This window comes from Thunnus albacares, chromosome 14 (genome assembly GCF_914725855.1).
Source record: "Thunnus albacares chromosome 14, fThuAlb1.1, whole genome shotgun sequence".
Taxonomy (NCBI): Eukaryota; Metazoa; Chordata; class Actinopteri; order Scombriformes; family Scombridae; genus Thunnus; species Thunnus albacares.
Genome location: NC_058119.1, coordinates 590,001 through 605,936, shown reverse-complemented (window position 1 = coordinate 605,936; position 15,936 = coordinate 590,001). Strand labels below are relative to the sequence as shown.

Here is a 15,936-nt window from a genome sequence, read left to right as displayed (position 1 = left end):
GCAACCCTATCTGTGTGGACGCTGCAAGCGTGCAAGACGCAGCAGCTCAGCGATGCACACGCACTCCTCAGGCTCACGCAGGCTGTGTGTCCCAGGCGTAAATCGGCCCGCATCGGCTACTGGGGGCTGGCTAACTACATAAGATGATGATTGGTTTTCCATGATGCGGAGCCTCGCCTCCAACACTGCAAATAAACTATATTTATTACACGTACCCCATATGTCATATAACACACTGAACAAGAGCGTGCAGGAGAGCGAGAGGGAGAGAGAGAAGCTGCCTAGTTTAAGTTAGCTGCTAAGCTAACGGCTGAGCTAAAATAACTAACAACTGTGGGATTAGCAAGAAAAGTCGCAAAAAGTATGAGACAGCTAAGAGTGCTTGAGCAGAACTAGTGTAAGTTTAAATACACAGCGGGTATTTGTCCACAGTAATGAGGAATATAGCAAAATTAACTGAGTTGAGGGCAACAAAAATGTTATCTGTAAACACAATCGGCAACCGGAAATGACACAATATCCTTCAGGCAGCACGTCAGCAAGGATGTAGATTATATAATAGTAGTTTTGCAATTTTCATTTTGTTTTGCAAATTGGATTTGAGAGGACAAGTTACGAAGTTTGGTTTACAATACCATCAATGACGTTATTGATTATTGTCATATCATTTTCATCCCAGTCACTAGATGTGTTATTCTTATACTTGCTAACAATATCGTTATCGATTCATAGATATCAGTTCGTATCCATTCAACTCAAAGTCCACACCCTTCTAAGAGCTGAGCCAAGTCTCAGATATAGCTATTACATTGACTGGTTTCTTAAATTGACTTAAATATTCTGATATTTTGAAAGTTTGCATATTCTGCTGTTAAAGTGAATACAGTCAAACAGTGGTTGAATGGAGAAGTTCACTGAGCTGCGGTCAGAGAAAGCCCTGATATCAGAACAGTAGCTGGTTAGTGTGTTTGATAAATACTCCATCATTACAACAATGACACAGATTTCTACAAACAATTTATTATAAAAACAGGAATCAGTATAATTATTCAACGTGTAATTATTGACTATTGTCCTCGTGGAGACTAAAGTCAGTGGAGAGGTTGATCCGTTGCTGGTGAGTTCTGCAGTTCTGGTCTTCTCTCATCTGTTGAGGGATTCTCTGAGCTGCTCATACATCTTCTGGTCCTGCACAGGCACACAGAGGCAGAGTCACTGCACATTTGTGGTTTTCACAGAGATACATGTTGATCCTAAGCAGCTTCAAAAGGATCTAAAGAAGGATTTCATCCCTGCCTCTCTCTCACAACTGAGTGCTGCATGCAAGGAAGCAAATACGTCTCTATCTGACACACTGTATTAACAGTCGACTCATATTTGTTGCTGATGTTGAAGTATTATTTCTGAAATGCTTCAGTGATTATTTTCTGACAGTATGAGGGAATTCTGCAGCCTTCAATTTAATGTTGCAGTGTTTGGAGTGGGACTGGTTCTTCTGGCTACTTGATAGCAGTGAGGTTATAAGGCAGTGAGCTGATAGATAGAGTGCAGAGCTTCACATAATGAAGATATGATAAAGAACTACATTATTCTGTTAGGTGTTCCTGTACAACAAAATATACACACAACTGTTCAATACAGAAATAGTTCCATGATTCATGAGGTCTGACAGGAGAATCAAGCAGTGAAAATACAATTAAGTTTAGAGCTGGATATTGAACCTCGATAGTTTTTAGGTATTGACTGAAATGTGTCTGCAGTGTCAAAACCTGTCAAGTACCAAAATCTGGCATCATATCGGATCCTGATTTTAAATGTTTTTTTTTCCAGTTTGAGACTGTTTTATTTAGACAATGTATAAATAGTTTGCGGTTTATGTTTAAAAATTTAACATTTGACAACTTTATCTTCTTTTGTTAAATAAAAAAAATGGTTATGTAGAAAAACGTTCATTTTTTCCAAAGGTATTTGAGAAAAAGTGTCATTTTGGTGTACTGAAATTATGATATTGGAAAATGCTTTGATCATTTGTGCACAAGGGTTTCTAATTAATGTTCCCTTGAATTACCATTTTGTGCCTTTCAATTACTTCACTCCATAAAACTAAGAACCATTGTGACAAAATGAATCAAACACAAACTATCTGGTGTCCAGTAAAACACATTAAGGGATGTCACAGATAACACATTAAGAGCTGTCTACACTTCTCAGTTTAAAATGAAAGACATTTTCTAAACCTTGTCTGCCCATTTCAGTGGTCCATGATGTGACAACTTACACAGCAGCATGTGTACACCAAACGCCTATTTTAGAACAGTGGCTCCACTGTTCTAAAATCCACTGCAGTAACATTAACATTAACAAACAGAGGAAAATTATATGCACGATACAAATACATAACCTGTATCATCACAATTTCAACCATTAGGTCCAGTATTAACTTAAAAAACAAGAGCCCGGTCAGTATCTTATTTTCATGTCATTTGTGTGTGTGGGCAGGCAGTTGGCTCAGCCTGAGAAGAAGTCTGGTGCAGTATGTGTATGTACTGTGGACCCAAAAATGCAGAAGCTTGAAGAACTTTTTTTCAGTGTCTTAGCCTGGTAGGAACTTTTATTGCAATGAATGGGCAGGATCTTGAAACACTGTATACAGCGTGGAGGGACAGAGACAGCGGAGGGAAGACAGATGGAATGAATGCATTGACTTAACTCCAGGGAATGAACTACATAGCCCAGCTGCTACCATGCTGCACTGATACTTCCTAACTTATTGAACCCAGAGCTAGCCTAGTTTCAGATGGCTCACATCTGTGAGACAAAGTGAAACAAAATATTTCAGTCTGACTATCAAGAAGCAAAGAGGCAAACAGAATTGTGTACACCAAGATAATTTTAGGGTAGAAGAAACAGTTCACAAATATGTACTTTCTATATTTTCCTTATTGTCAGTCATTTAGATTTTACACGTCACACAGAGTAAAAAAGATATCCCTGTACTATTTACACTTTCTTACCTTTTTGGACACAGATGGATGAATTTTCTTGAAGGCATCCTCAAAGTTCCTTTTGTTCACTCTGATGTCAGCGACAGGGCCGGAGGAGTATGTGTGACCTGCATGTAACAATGAACACACCTTTAAGTCAACTCTACATGAGAGAAAATCCTGTCATGTGAAAGTTACTGTAACTATCATTTCCCAAATTGCTATGTCCACTCATGTCAGCTAAAACGACGACCAGGTGAACACACTGAGACACCACCATGGTCTTCTACCATGGAGCCCGTTTTCAGACAGCGAAGGATGGTGCAACTTGAAACCATTGTACCTTGAACTTGAAGATCAGCTTGGATCTGTATTGAAGTTTTCCTTGGTTCTTTCTTGACTATTCGAGCAATCCTTCTGTTCAGTTCGGTTCAAGTTATCAAATTGCTACTCACTGTTAGTAGCTGGTTGTTATTGCCCCCCATCAGCACCTGCTTGTACCCTAGCAGACATAGGCAGCGCCCTGGTCCCCTTTACCAGATCAGAGCTTGTCCTTTTGGTGACCTAAACTGGGACATGTGCACTTATCACAAGTACCTGACAAAATACTACAGCAATTTGACTCCCTAAATCTCAATCAGACCCTGAAAAGTCCACATTGATTGATGTTATCTTCACAAACTCCCCCAATATGTACCAGTCTGATGTGTTCTGTTATGATATAAGTGACCACTGTTTTTATTTAGGGATGCACGGTATTGGATTTTTTTGCCGTTATTTCCAACTCATTGTGGCTGATTGCCAATGCCGATACCGATATAAGCACATATTTTTTTCCAGCTGGCTGAGGAGACTATTATGCATGCAAGCATAGATTGTACTAAGTATGATCAAGAAAGACAATATATGAAGGAAGAACTTAGGAAGACTTGAGTTCAGGAGCTCAGCATTAAAACTTTAATGAATCTGTGAAGTGGGTGGAGAAGTAGTTTTCTTTGAGTTTATTAGACAGACAGGATTAATGTGCTTAATCTCTGGTCCACACTCCAGAGCAGAAGGTGGCAGTAATGTATCTAATACGCTGGTTGCCAATCGACATTATAAACCAAAAAGAAGAAGTTTTTTTTTCCCCCCAAACAGAGTGGTACATCCTGGTAGCCGAAGTGTTTCCTATCTGTGCAGCCAAACATAGCAGCTCCTCCGCAGACTGTTTCAAGCCGACGGTCCCGGTGCTTCCTCCGCAGGCTCCACTTCACTCAAGCTGCCAATCACACCCGGTGCTTCTTCTCACTTAAAGTTGAATAACAAACCGGGTCTCCGGTTGGATCCATATGGAGAACCGGGGCTAACGTTAGCTGAGAGGCTAGCGGAGCGTTAGCCGCAGCATGACTGCAGGGAAGCACAGCCAGCTAGCTTCCCAGCTAACGTTAGCCATGTGGATCCAACCGGAGCACCGAGCCCCGGTTTGTTATTCAGATTAAAGTGGGAAGAAGCAGCGGGTCTGACGAGCAGCTGAGTGAAGTGGAGCCTGCGGAGGAAACACCGGGACCGTTGGGGTGACACAGTCCATTGAGGGAAGCACAGTCAGGCGGCGGCGGCCAACAACCTCACAGATAGGGTGCAACATGTTAAATCAGAACAACTCCTCTCTAAACCCCTCCCTGTCGCTAAAGGTGTATCCCACAGCTCGATCCTAGGTCCCATACTATTTTCTATTTATAAAAGGACATTGCTTATTCTGTTGGAGACTCACCTATCCATCTTTATGTTGACAACACTATCCTTTATGCTGTTGGTCCCTCCCCAGATGCAGTTCTTACATCACTCTAGGATAGCTCCCTTAAGGTCCAACAGGCCTTCTCCACCATAAACTTCCTGCTTAACACAACCAAGACCACAATCATGTGGTCTGCCAAGAAGGGTTCTGTGTCTCTTCCAGCCCGAGATATCACGACCCTGTGCGGGGCTATCCTTGACTTAACACAAATACTTGGGTATTTGGTTAGACAGCACTCTGTCCTTCTCACACAGTCTATGTTCTCACACCATAGCAGCAGGTTACAGTCTAAGGTCAAATCTAAAATGGACTTCTTGTACAGAATGTGCTCCACCTTCCCTCCCTCTACTAAACTAACTGTTCAAATGACCACCCTTCCCACGTTAGACTATGGTGATGTTATGCATAGGTTGGCATGCAAGGGTGCACTCCAGAAGCTTGATGTTCTCTATCACTCTGCAATCCAGTTTGCTACAAATGCCACTTTCAAAACACATCACTGTACTCTTTATTCCTCTGTCAAATGGCCATCCTTACGCACCTGTTGTAATATTCACTGGTTCATGCTTATCTACAAAACCCTCTTCAGTCTGTCCTCCCCCCTACCTGTGTCACTTGTTGCAAATATCTGCTGCCTACAACACCTGTACTGCTCACCATATTCTGCTGAAAATTCCCAAAACAAACACCATATTCGGTCGGTTGTCATTCCGGTCTGCTGCAGTCATAGACTGAAACAATCTGCAAAATACACTAAAACTGGACAATTTCAGCTTTCAAGGACTCTATTATGGACACATGCAGCTGTTTCCCCATCCACTAATAACTAATAACTAACTCTTGTCTATCTGCTTCATATGGACTGGAGGAGCCGGGAATTGAACCGCCAATCTTCCAATTAGTGGACGACCTGCACTACCCCCTGAGCCGCAGCCGCCCCATAATAATAATTCTCTATAATAAATAAAAATCTATTTACTGAATTGAATTATAATAGTTGTGAAATTGGATGTAAAATTTGAAATGAAATATGGACTGTGCAATAGACGAATAGAAGAAACTAAGTGTATGAAATATATATATAAGTGACAAATACAAAATGTAAATTTGACGTGCAGATAATAATTAAACATATGACAGTGAGGGTGAAATGCAATGTACAATGTAAAATCCAGTTTGATGAAGTATATGAAAGTGACAAGTGCAGGGATTAAACAAGTGATGTAAAATGTAACATCCAGTTTGATGACAGTACAATTCAGCTATTTAGTAGAGAAACAGCTTCTGGAAACGCGGTTTTTATGGATCTCAGTCTTTTCCTGAGGGAAGAAGTTCAAAGAGTCTGTGTCCAGGGTGGGATGGGTTAACACAGAGTTACAAGTTAAAACAATTCTAAAAAAGGCTATAGAATTTAAATTTGGTCTCGATCTCAAAATTTATTTCTACAATCTAGGACTCAATCTCACCCGACATTTCTGTTCCTGTCACATTTCAAACATTTAATCAGTCGTCTCTTTTCACTATGAATACAAAGAAAACAACAAGGTGAAGAGAAGTGAATGGGCACTGATATGTTATTTTGGTCTTAATGTGGACTGAAGTGGTCTTGGCTGCAGACTTGATCCTAATTTGCCAACAACAAAAAAAAAAAAGATTGAACTACTTTATTAACATGACAATCATAATTAAGTGATTAATCAGTGTTGAATGCAACTCAATTCTGTTGAATGCAACTTCAATTCTGGCACTACATTTAATGGAAAGAGCCAGAACACCATATCAATCACCCCAACCCCCTCTATCTGTAAATAAAGAGCGAGTCTGAAAAGACAAAACATGCCTAATGTTATTTAATGTAAGTATAATTTCATTCTGTTTAGATTTAGGTGACACAACCAGAACTCGACAGTGAAGTGAAAGCATGGGGATCTTTCCAATCATTACTTCCAGACCCATATGGCATTCCAGTTCACTCTTTAAATACTCAACACTGTACAGGTATGCAGAAGCAGGAGTTCGGTTACCAGAAGAAGCAGCAGCTGGGGAATGCTGGGACTTCAGGTAGGCCCTCAGAGCATTAACAGATGCTTCCCTCACCAACGCAGTCAGGTCAGCTCCACTGCATCAAACACACACACACAAACACACATGTCCACCTCAACCACAAGTGTTCAAATCCAGATCATGTTTCAGACTAAAAGCAGGAGAAACAGTATGAATATATTCAGTGTCAGAGGACTTACGTGAAGCAGTCACAGCGCTCATCATGGGCGATCTCTTCCAGACTGACATCCTGCTCCAGCTGAGGTTTGGTCCCCCCCTACAACACATCCACCTGGAGTCACTTGAGGAGGTAAACAACTATTTCATCTCTGTCTATAAAGATAGTCTGAAGTGTTTTTTTCCGGGCACGTTGTCAATCAAACCTTTCTGTCTGCTCCCTGGTGGCATACTTATTAAGACACGCCACACAACCGCAATGCCCGCAGTTCGAATGAATGAATGAATGTGTATATATGTGTGTGTATATGTATATTTTCTTTCTATTTTATAATTAGAAATGATTTGTCAGACGTGACTTTGACTGGCATCCCTCTGCATTTAAAAGTGTCAAACCTGTTACAATTCTAAATACTACATGTGTTGTGTTCATTGATTCACTGAAGTTTATAAAAAACACTTGTGCTATAGTTCCCTTACTCTTGTGATCAAAAACATTGAGCTGAAGCTCAATTCTTAGGCTGTTCTGTAAATAGTTTTCTAATAAACAATAAATAGCAACCCATATCAATTTCAGGCTTAAAATACCAACTTCTGCCCATTTCCAGTTCAAGCCCCATCCATGTTATTGAAGGGAATGGGAATGTGTGTCCCAACTTTTGAGAGGTAGGTAGGTAAGTAGGTTTGAGTTGTTTTTTTTGGTAAGTAGGTAATTAGGTAGGTAGTTTTACCAAATAAAGGAACATGGCTGCAATATGAATTTGTGAGAGTGTAAGAATGCAGGCAAGTCTATAAATTCAGGTAGTAAGTGCTGCCTTCTCTGAACCATCTCTCCCCTTATGACCCACTTAGATGCCCTAATAATAATCTGCATTGCCATAGTCAAAACAAATGGTGAAAGTCTGCACCCTGCCATGATGTCTATGTCTAACTTCTGCCACTGCCACTCTGCATTTGGGAAACATATCTGAATGTCTTGAAAATATTTCCTCACTAGCCCTTTGACTATGTCTGGTAATTTGAAGTGCTACAATACTTCCCACAATAGACTATCTGGAACAGAACCAAAAGTATTTGCTAAATCTAAGAACATGACATGCAAGTCTCTTCTTTCACTATTTGCAGACTGAATTTGATGCCAGATCATGCTTGTGTGATCCAAACATCCAGTTGGTTTTCTGCTGAGGTGTCAATTAGCTTATTACTTTCTATGTAACTGGACAAATTCTGTGCCACAACACTGAAGAAGATCTTACTTTCCTCATTGAAAAGACAGATAGATGTTAACTGCCCTACATCAACAGAATCTTTCTCCTTTTCTCCTTCCCTCCTGCCCTTAACCAAGCAATAGGAATAAACTGCTTCATCCACGCTACCCTAATAACCCTCCACAAAATCTAGAGCCGTGCACATCCCATGCCAACACATTTGGAGCATGTTTATAAAACCTATAGGCCACACCATCAGGCCCAGGGACTGATGTTGACCTTACTTGACTTTACTTTCTTCTCAAAAACAGCAAACTTTTCCCACACCATATTCATGAATTATATCTTTGATCTTCTCCTTTTCTAAACTCCCTCATGTCCTTCCCACTAGCCCCAGGCTGATCAATGCAGGGTCCCTGGCTACTACCCTCTCCACCTGCTCCAAGGCACCTTTTTTCCCCTCAGTGTATTCTAAGGCTCTCTGCTGTCATTGCAGTCTATGCTGCTTTGCAGGTTTGCCCCTCCAACACCCCACTGCCACCAGTGTCAGGGTTCTGTCAATCTGTCCAGTCCAGTCTATCATATAAAGCTTCTGCATTCACGTTAATGCGTCTTTCTTGACTGAAGTCACCATCTTCCAGCCACAGTGGCATATCTGCAGTAGTATTTCCTTGACCTTTGATACGGTGGCTTCCACTGAAGTGCTCTCCCTGCTCATTGTCAATTACATTATGGGAAACTTCACTTCCAACTTTCCATCAACTTTGGGGCCCTCTCTGGTTTCTCTGGTTAACAATTACCTTAGTAATGGTGAGCAGGATGGCATGGCGGTCTGCTGGAGGCGGCAGACCCACATACAAGGTTTTATCTAGACGACCTGGCCTCAGTATGGCAGGATCGATGATATCTGCCAAGAGACAAAACAGAGAAAGCTGTTAAGTGTTTAGAAGAACAACAAACATTGAATTTAGTTAAACATCCTCGTTACAGGTTGCAAAATGCCCAAAAAATACAATTCTTCCAGCTGTTTTCCTGTTCATGTGGGCGACAAGATGGCAATGTAACCTGGTACGATGACGTCACATGAAAGTTAAGATGGCGGACGTGACTACAGAAAGAAGTCCCGTCACGCGAGAACCAAATGGTGGACGTGACCACAGTGTCTTGGTTAGAACAATAGCAAGATGGTGCCGCCTGGGGGTTGCCGTCTGTGCACTCACCTAATTCAGTGTGTCAAACACAAGTGTCTGATGGTAGAGAACAGGGGGCAGAGCGGCGCTGTTTTTTATATATTAGGTAATAACATCTAATTTGCTTGAATTGAGTGATAGGGTACATACAATGAAAAAAACAACGGTGGGCCTGTCCATAACTAATATATATATATTTTTCAATTTGCGTTAAAATGTAATAATGTGATAATTATCATGACATTTTTATCAACCTTAATTTTGGGGGCTCCGCCTGGTACATGAGGCCCCACGCGCTCTGCGTACTCTGCGTATGCGGAGCGGCGGCACCGTCCGCAACTGAAACTCAGGCTGTGGGTCATTCTGTGTCAAATCAGACAGAATCCAGGAAAGTGGTTGCAGCACCTTCTCAGATTTTGTACAAAGTTTTTCTATATGTTTGGGTCCCAAAACTAAGGACTGTAAAATATTTTTTTTCTATTCCAATGTTTCTATATTTTTTGGCCCTTTTTTTTGGCCTATTTCTTAATTTTTACACTCTCAAAAATGTCTGGGCATTAATACCTTGAAAAGTGTTATACCTAGCCTCACCCAACTTTGTAGGATGGAAGACAAACATGTTCTCAGTATGACTGAACTGAAATACTGAGGGTATATGTTTTATGTATATATTTATTTGTATATATATTTTTTGCATCCATATGGTATCAATCATTATTTTTTCTTCAAATACAATCTTTCATTAATTTTTTGCCAATATTTGAACTCTCTACCACTAATGGACATAAAACTAATAAGAATAAAACAAGGCGTAATAGCATTTTTCAGTCATTTCCATAGAAACATAATGGTATGTGGGGTAGTTAGTAGGAACATGAAAATGTATATGGAAATAGCCTAGGATTCAAGATTTATTTATTATTGTCATTTTACAAGATTGTATAACGAAATGTAGTTTGTAGTCCCTTTATGCTACTCACAAAAAACAGAATTTATATAAATGGATTCATAAATTATTTATAAGTCATAAAAATAAAACTATTTTTTATGTTGTAGTGCAGAGGTTCAATTGAGGAGTCTCACTACCTGAGCAAAGAAGCTGCTCTGTACGACAGCAGATACTTCTGTATCTCAGAAGTCACTCACCTCACCGATATCACTGATGCTTGGTATTTGGGTAACGATGATGTTCCAAGCAGTTTTAATCAACTGCTGCAGAGCCTTCCTGTCTAGAGCCGTGCACATCCCATGCCAATTTGTGATGTTTCCAGTCAGGATGCTTTCTATGGCTCCTCTATAAAAGTTAACAAGAACTTGAGATTGGAATTTTACTTTCTTAAGATTACAGTCAAGTTAAGAGTTGTTTCTGAGCTTTTTTTTTACTAGGGTGGAGATGTGTGATGTCCATGACAGGTTCTCTGTGATGCTGATACCCAGGAACTTAAAACTGTTCACCTGGTCCACCTCAGCTCCACTGATGTAGACTGTGGGCTATGTGTCTTTGCCTCCTTTTTTCTAAAATCAACAATCAGCTAATTGCTTTTGCTGAGCAGTAGGTTGTTCTCTGTGCACCATTCTGCAAGATTGTTCATTTCCTCCTGATATGAACTCTCATCATTGTTTGAAATCCGGCCGATGATGGTTGTGTCATCCACAAACTTCACAACAGAGTTCTCTCCATGTCGGGGGTTGCAGTCATGGGTGTACAGCGTGAATAGGAGGGGGCTGAGCACACAACCTCGGGGGGCTCCCATGTTGAGCACTAGAGTGGAGGATGTGTGACCACCAATCCGAACTGTCTGGGGTCTGTTTGTGAGGAAGTCCAATATCCAGTTCCAGAGTGTGGTACTCAAACCCAGAGTGCTAAGTTTTCTAATCAGTTTCATGGGGGAGATTGTATTAAATGCTGAGCTGAAATCAATAAACAGCATTCTGATGTAGGTGTTACTTTCAAGGAGTGCAAAAAATGAGTGGAGGACAGCGGAGATGGCATCCTTTGTAGATCTGTTGGTTCTATATGCAAAATGGTGAAGGCCCAGGCTGTCTGCGATGTTGTCTGTGATGTGCTTGAGAACTAGTTTTTCAAAGCACTTCATCAGAATGGGAGTGAATGCCACATAGCAGTAGTCGTTTAGACTAGACATAGACTTTTTCAGTACAGGGATGATAGTGGCTTTCTTGAAGCAGGTGGGAACACTCCTGTGACAGTGATATGTTAAAAATGTCAGAAATAACATCAACTGGCTGGTTGGCACATGTTTTTAGTACATGGCCAGGGATGTTATCAGGCCCAGCAGCATTATTCATATTCACTCTCGGCAGGATTCTTCTCACATCTGCTGTGGATAAATGGTACGGTTATTTGGCGTACAAAGTACAGTGTTTGTCAACTGCTAACTGCCACTGTTACCAACATTCCAAAGGAGAAACAGAAGAGTTATTTTGTAAAGACCAGAGGAGAAATTAAGGGGTCCTTGTTGGTGGTATATTCTCTCTCTCTCTCTCTCTCTCTCTCCATGAACTGGTGTGATGGCGGCTCGACCAATGTTTGCGGCGGCCTCTCCTTGTTCCGACTATGCAGCGTTTTTGTCCATGTCTACGTCTACGTCTGTGTCATCATGTGGAGTGCAAGGAAAATATTCTATCATCATCAGTTTCTTTTAGACATTCGTAACAAAGACTTTTGCTATGAGAAATACCAGCTGGGAGCTAAATCAGCTGACTGTGCTTGGTCTGCTACGCCCAGTCGACCCAAAGGAGAACACGGCGTGTGGTCCATGTGTGGAGCTGCGCCGGAGAGGAAACATCGAAAGCAGTGCGACAGGACGCCAAAGCAGGGCAAGCACAGAGGAGTGCAAGCTAGGCTAACTGCTAACCCATACGAACTGGCAGCTCCAACAATCATGCTGCCTAATGTTCGTTCTCTGGACAGCAAAATGGATCATATAACTCCTCCATCAGTGCTGGTCACTTGTTGACATGCACCAGCTGTCTACATCGAACTGAGACATGTACTTTTCTCTCTAAATGCTTCTCTCTCTATATATGTTTTTATAATTGTTTTAAAGGGAAGTTTTAGATATACAGTATATCTTCATCCTTTCTGTTGTTGTTGTACTGCTGTGGGCTCAGAGGAACAGCATTTTGGTTTTTTTTGTGTATGCAAATACTGAGAATAAATCTTGAATGTTTTAGTTGTTTACTTGTTAGTCTAGGACATGATCCTCATCTTACAGAACAGCTTATGTCATTGAAAAGGTCCTGGAAATGTCTTGAATGATTTGTTGAAAAGAGTGGGAACCCTGTTGAGACCTCAGTGTGTCTTTGAGGTGTTCAGGACTGACTGAAGCTAGATCCGTACCTGGTCTATTGGTTGCAGCCATGATGAAGACCTGCTGTCGAGTCTCTAAGCCATCCATCTCTGTGAGCAGCTGGTTGACCACCCGCACACTGGCTCCTGACTGAACAAACACAGCACATATGTCACCAGGTCACTTCCAGAACGAGCTGTGGAAAACATGCAATAATACAGTAGATCATATGCAGAAAACCAACTAGTGGGTTGCTCTTAAAGCTACTGGAAATGTGATCAAAAATCTAGTTTTCACATTTAGAGGATATTCAATCTTTTGGCTGGTTTAAAAACTAGAAGATAAAAGCCTGTTGAAAAGTCTTCCAGTTTGACATGGAAACAGCCTGCAGTTTTGGTACTTGCTGAAATAGCAAAAATATAACTTTTGGTCCCATTTTTAGAATAAGGTTCTAACATGATTATCCTGTCTGTTGTTCATATTGTAGGATTATAAGAATATTTTCACATTGAAATGTATTAAATATATAGTTTTGACTGTAAATTGTTCACATCCATCCTTTTGTTTCAAGAACAAACATTAATAATTACAGTGAAGAACCATGAGATAAGCACTGAACAGTTGATGATAACATTTGTAGATGGAAATGTTACATGACCAACACTTGGATGAATACATATCCAAGAGCTTTTATTGTATGCTGTATTGTGTATTGTAATTGATTGTTAAGGGCACCACACACATTCAAACATATTTTATTCTGTGTGAGCCTTCATACCAGTGATGTCAGCTTGTTTGGAAACAACACTTTCTTATTTCCCAATGTGAATGTACATCAACTCACTGGAAAAGCAGAAAAAGCTACATTTGATATTGATGGCTCCCTGGATCAGTACATCCCGGCTACTATACCGTTGTAACGGTACGACTGGCAGTGTGGGGTGCCAGTTACGTCAGCGCCTAACAATATTCTCCTCAGAGTTGAGAGTCAATATTTTTAGTTAAGTCAACCGTACGCAGGATTCAAGTATAGAGCATGAAAACAACACTCACAGCTTGAACCCTCCAGGGCACCTACCCAACAAGCAAAACTTATAGTGTGGGCCAACAAACAATAAAACACCACAGCAGCAAAAAGAAAACAACCCCAAAAAACCATCCACATTTCCCCTCTCCAATAACCCATAAAATGAAATAATATTCAAAATAATGTTCTTTCCAATGCAGAATAACAGTTCAGTTCAGTTTGTTTGAAACAATAGTTCAGTTCAGTTTAGTTCAGATGCAACAATGAGAGAAACAGAAAACCCACCAATAAGGAAATAAAACTCTCTTTCTCACGGATTTACCAGAGTACCTTTTTGTCACGTGAGTCCTGTTCAGTCAAGTCAAGTCGCGCTTTTCCCACATCAGACAAGAGAGTATCTGCCGCTGCTCCAAGAGGTGAATAACAACCAAGATTGATTTTTCTTGGTGAATTTTGCAACGTGGACTTTTAGCCGAAAAAAAACAAAGAAGCCGGATGCTGACAGCCATTCCCCAGTAGTACCGCGCCATCTTCTCTCACGTACCCACATCATCACTTCAGGAAAAGGTGAATGAAAGGGTTGGGTCACGAGTGGGGCGTGTCCTAGACAAGACTGGGTGTGTGTGTGTGTGTGTGATGGGGGCATCCTGTGGTAGGGATAGCTGATCGCTACACCCTGACTGCTTTTACTGTCTTTATGATGCCTCTAGTGTGTGCTACCATCATCAACTGACATGACACTTCATGACGCAGGTGTGTGCTGCATTACAGAATCATGGATTCCTTTCTAAGTCATAAAGTCCATTCTTCTCACCTCATGGCCTGAGCGGCGAGGACACAGAGCATCGATCTCATCGAAGAAGATGACACACGGAGCAGAGTTGCGTCCTCTTTGAAAGACCTGTCTGACAGCCCGCTCACTCTCTCCCACATACTGCACAGACAAAAAACAGAGAGACATCAGTTAATGCAACCAGCTGATTCTAACATCAGCCCTCTCTGACTCTGGTGTGGTGAACGACAACAGTGATGACTTCTTGCTATAGGTGATGTATGCATTTATAACATTTGAAAGTACGTGAAAGGATGTGAAGAGAACAACACAAACTGAGAGGAGATAAAGAAAATAAATACCAGAAATAAGAAAAAAAAAACAATAAAAGGGATTAGTGTCTAAGACATTTTATAGATGTAGTTTGAGATAACAAGTGAGTGGTCTGTTGGCTTCACTGTGATCCAACTCCACAGCAATGCACTGCCACCCTGCAGCTAAGTGACTCACCATGTTGAGCAGCTCTGGACCCTTGACAGAGATGAAGTTGAGTCCTGATTCATTTGCCACTGCCTGTCAGGAGACGCCAAAGTAACAAACAGTGAGACACAGTAAGACATTCAGCAGCTACACACTCTCTGAGGACACAGCCTGCTGACATCTGGGCCTGTATTTATTAAGAGTCACAGAGTTAGAAACCCAGCCTGGAATTCTCACTTATTTGGTTTGACTTTAAGGCAACTTTCTTAACTGAGGGAAGACATCTAGTGTCCTCCAGGATTTAAAGAGATACAGCGCTGTTGTAACATGGGACATGTGAGGAGTTGTGGAAATTTACAACAAATAAATTGCGACGTGAACTTCTTCAGAGATACCATTTGGTGACTCTACGGTGATGTTGTCATGTGACTTGACAGAAAATTATTTGCAATTTATGCACAAGTGAAAATAAACACAGCAACCAAAGTAATGGTTTGGGTTTCTCACGGCTGTGACTGTGTGTATAAAAATAATTTCCCTGTCACTAAACATGTCTAGCTGCTCTAAACATAGCAGACTTAGAGGTAATGCAAAGGTATATCTTCAAGAAGCAAAGTAATTGAACTGTTGTATACTATAGTGAAGAATGTACATGAGGACTGTACAGAAGGAGTGGCTGGCAGAGTTCAACTGGACAACAGTCTTGGAAACTTCATTTAATGACCAATGGCTGTCGTTCAAACTGAACATTTTTCTTGCCAATATTCTGGAGTTTTACAGAAAGGGAAGTAAACAACAGACTTTGCATCTCACATCTCGAACACACTAAAGTCTGAAGCATAGGGCAGGTTATTTCCTTGAAACTTCAAAATAAAGGCATCTCTGTCTGTAGCTGGAAACGAGGTCATTTTCAGTATATTACATAGTCCATAGTAATTTTGAATAATTACCATTACCATTTCCCATA

At 40.9% G+C, this 15,936-nt stretch overlaps 1 protein-coding gene across 2 annotated transcripts in view; it reads right to left on the bottom strand.

The window, feature by feature from the left end:
- Positions 1–1,000: 1,000 nt before the first annotated feature.
- The window catches only part of nvl (nuclear VCP like), a 34,133-nt gene continuing 19,197 nt past the window's right edge, over positions 1,001–15,936 (bottom strand). For both annotated transcript variants that reach the window (XM_044372356.1, XM_044372357.1), the window contains exons 17-24: positions 15,000–15,062; positions 14,532–14,651; positions 12,741–12,840; positions 8,990–9,096; positions 7,005–7,081; positions 6,786–6,880; positions 3,015–3,112; positions 1,001–1,188 (exon numbers count right to left, since the gene is read on the bottom strand). In XM_044372356.1, the coding sequence (XP_044228291.1) occupies positions 1,144–1,188; positions 3,015–3,112; positions 6,786–6,880; positions 7,005–7,081; positions 8,990–9,096; positions 12,741–12,840; positions 14,532–14,651; positions 15,000–15,062 (705 nt within the window). In that variant the 3' untranslated portion in view covers positions 1,001–1,143. The remainder of the gene's footprint in view (positions 1,189–3,014; positions 3,113–6,785; positions 6,881–7,004; positions 7,082–8,989; positions 9,097–12,740; positions 12,841–14,531; positions 14,652–14,999; positions 15,063–15,936) is intronic.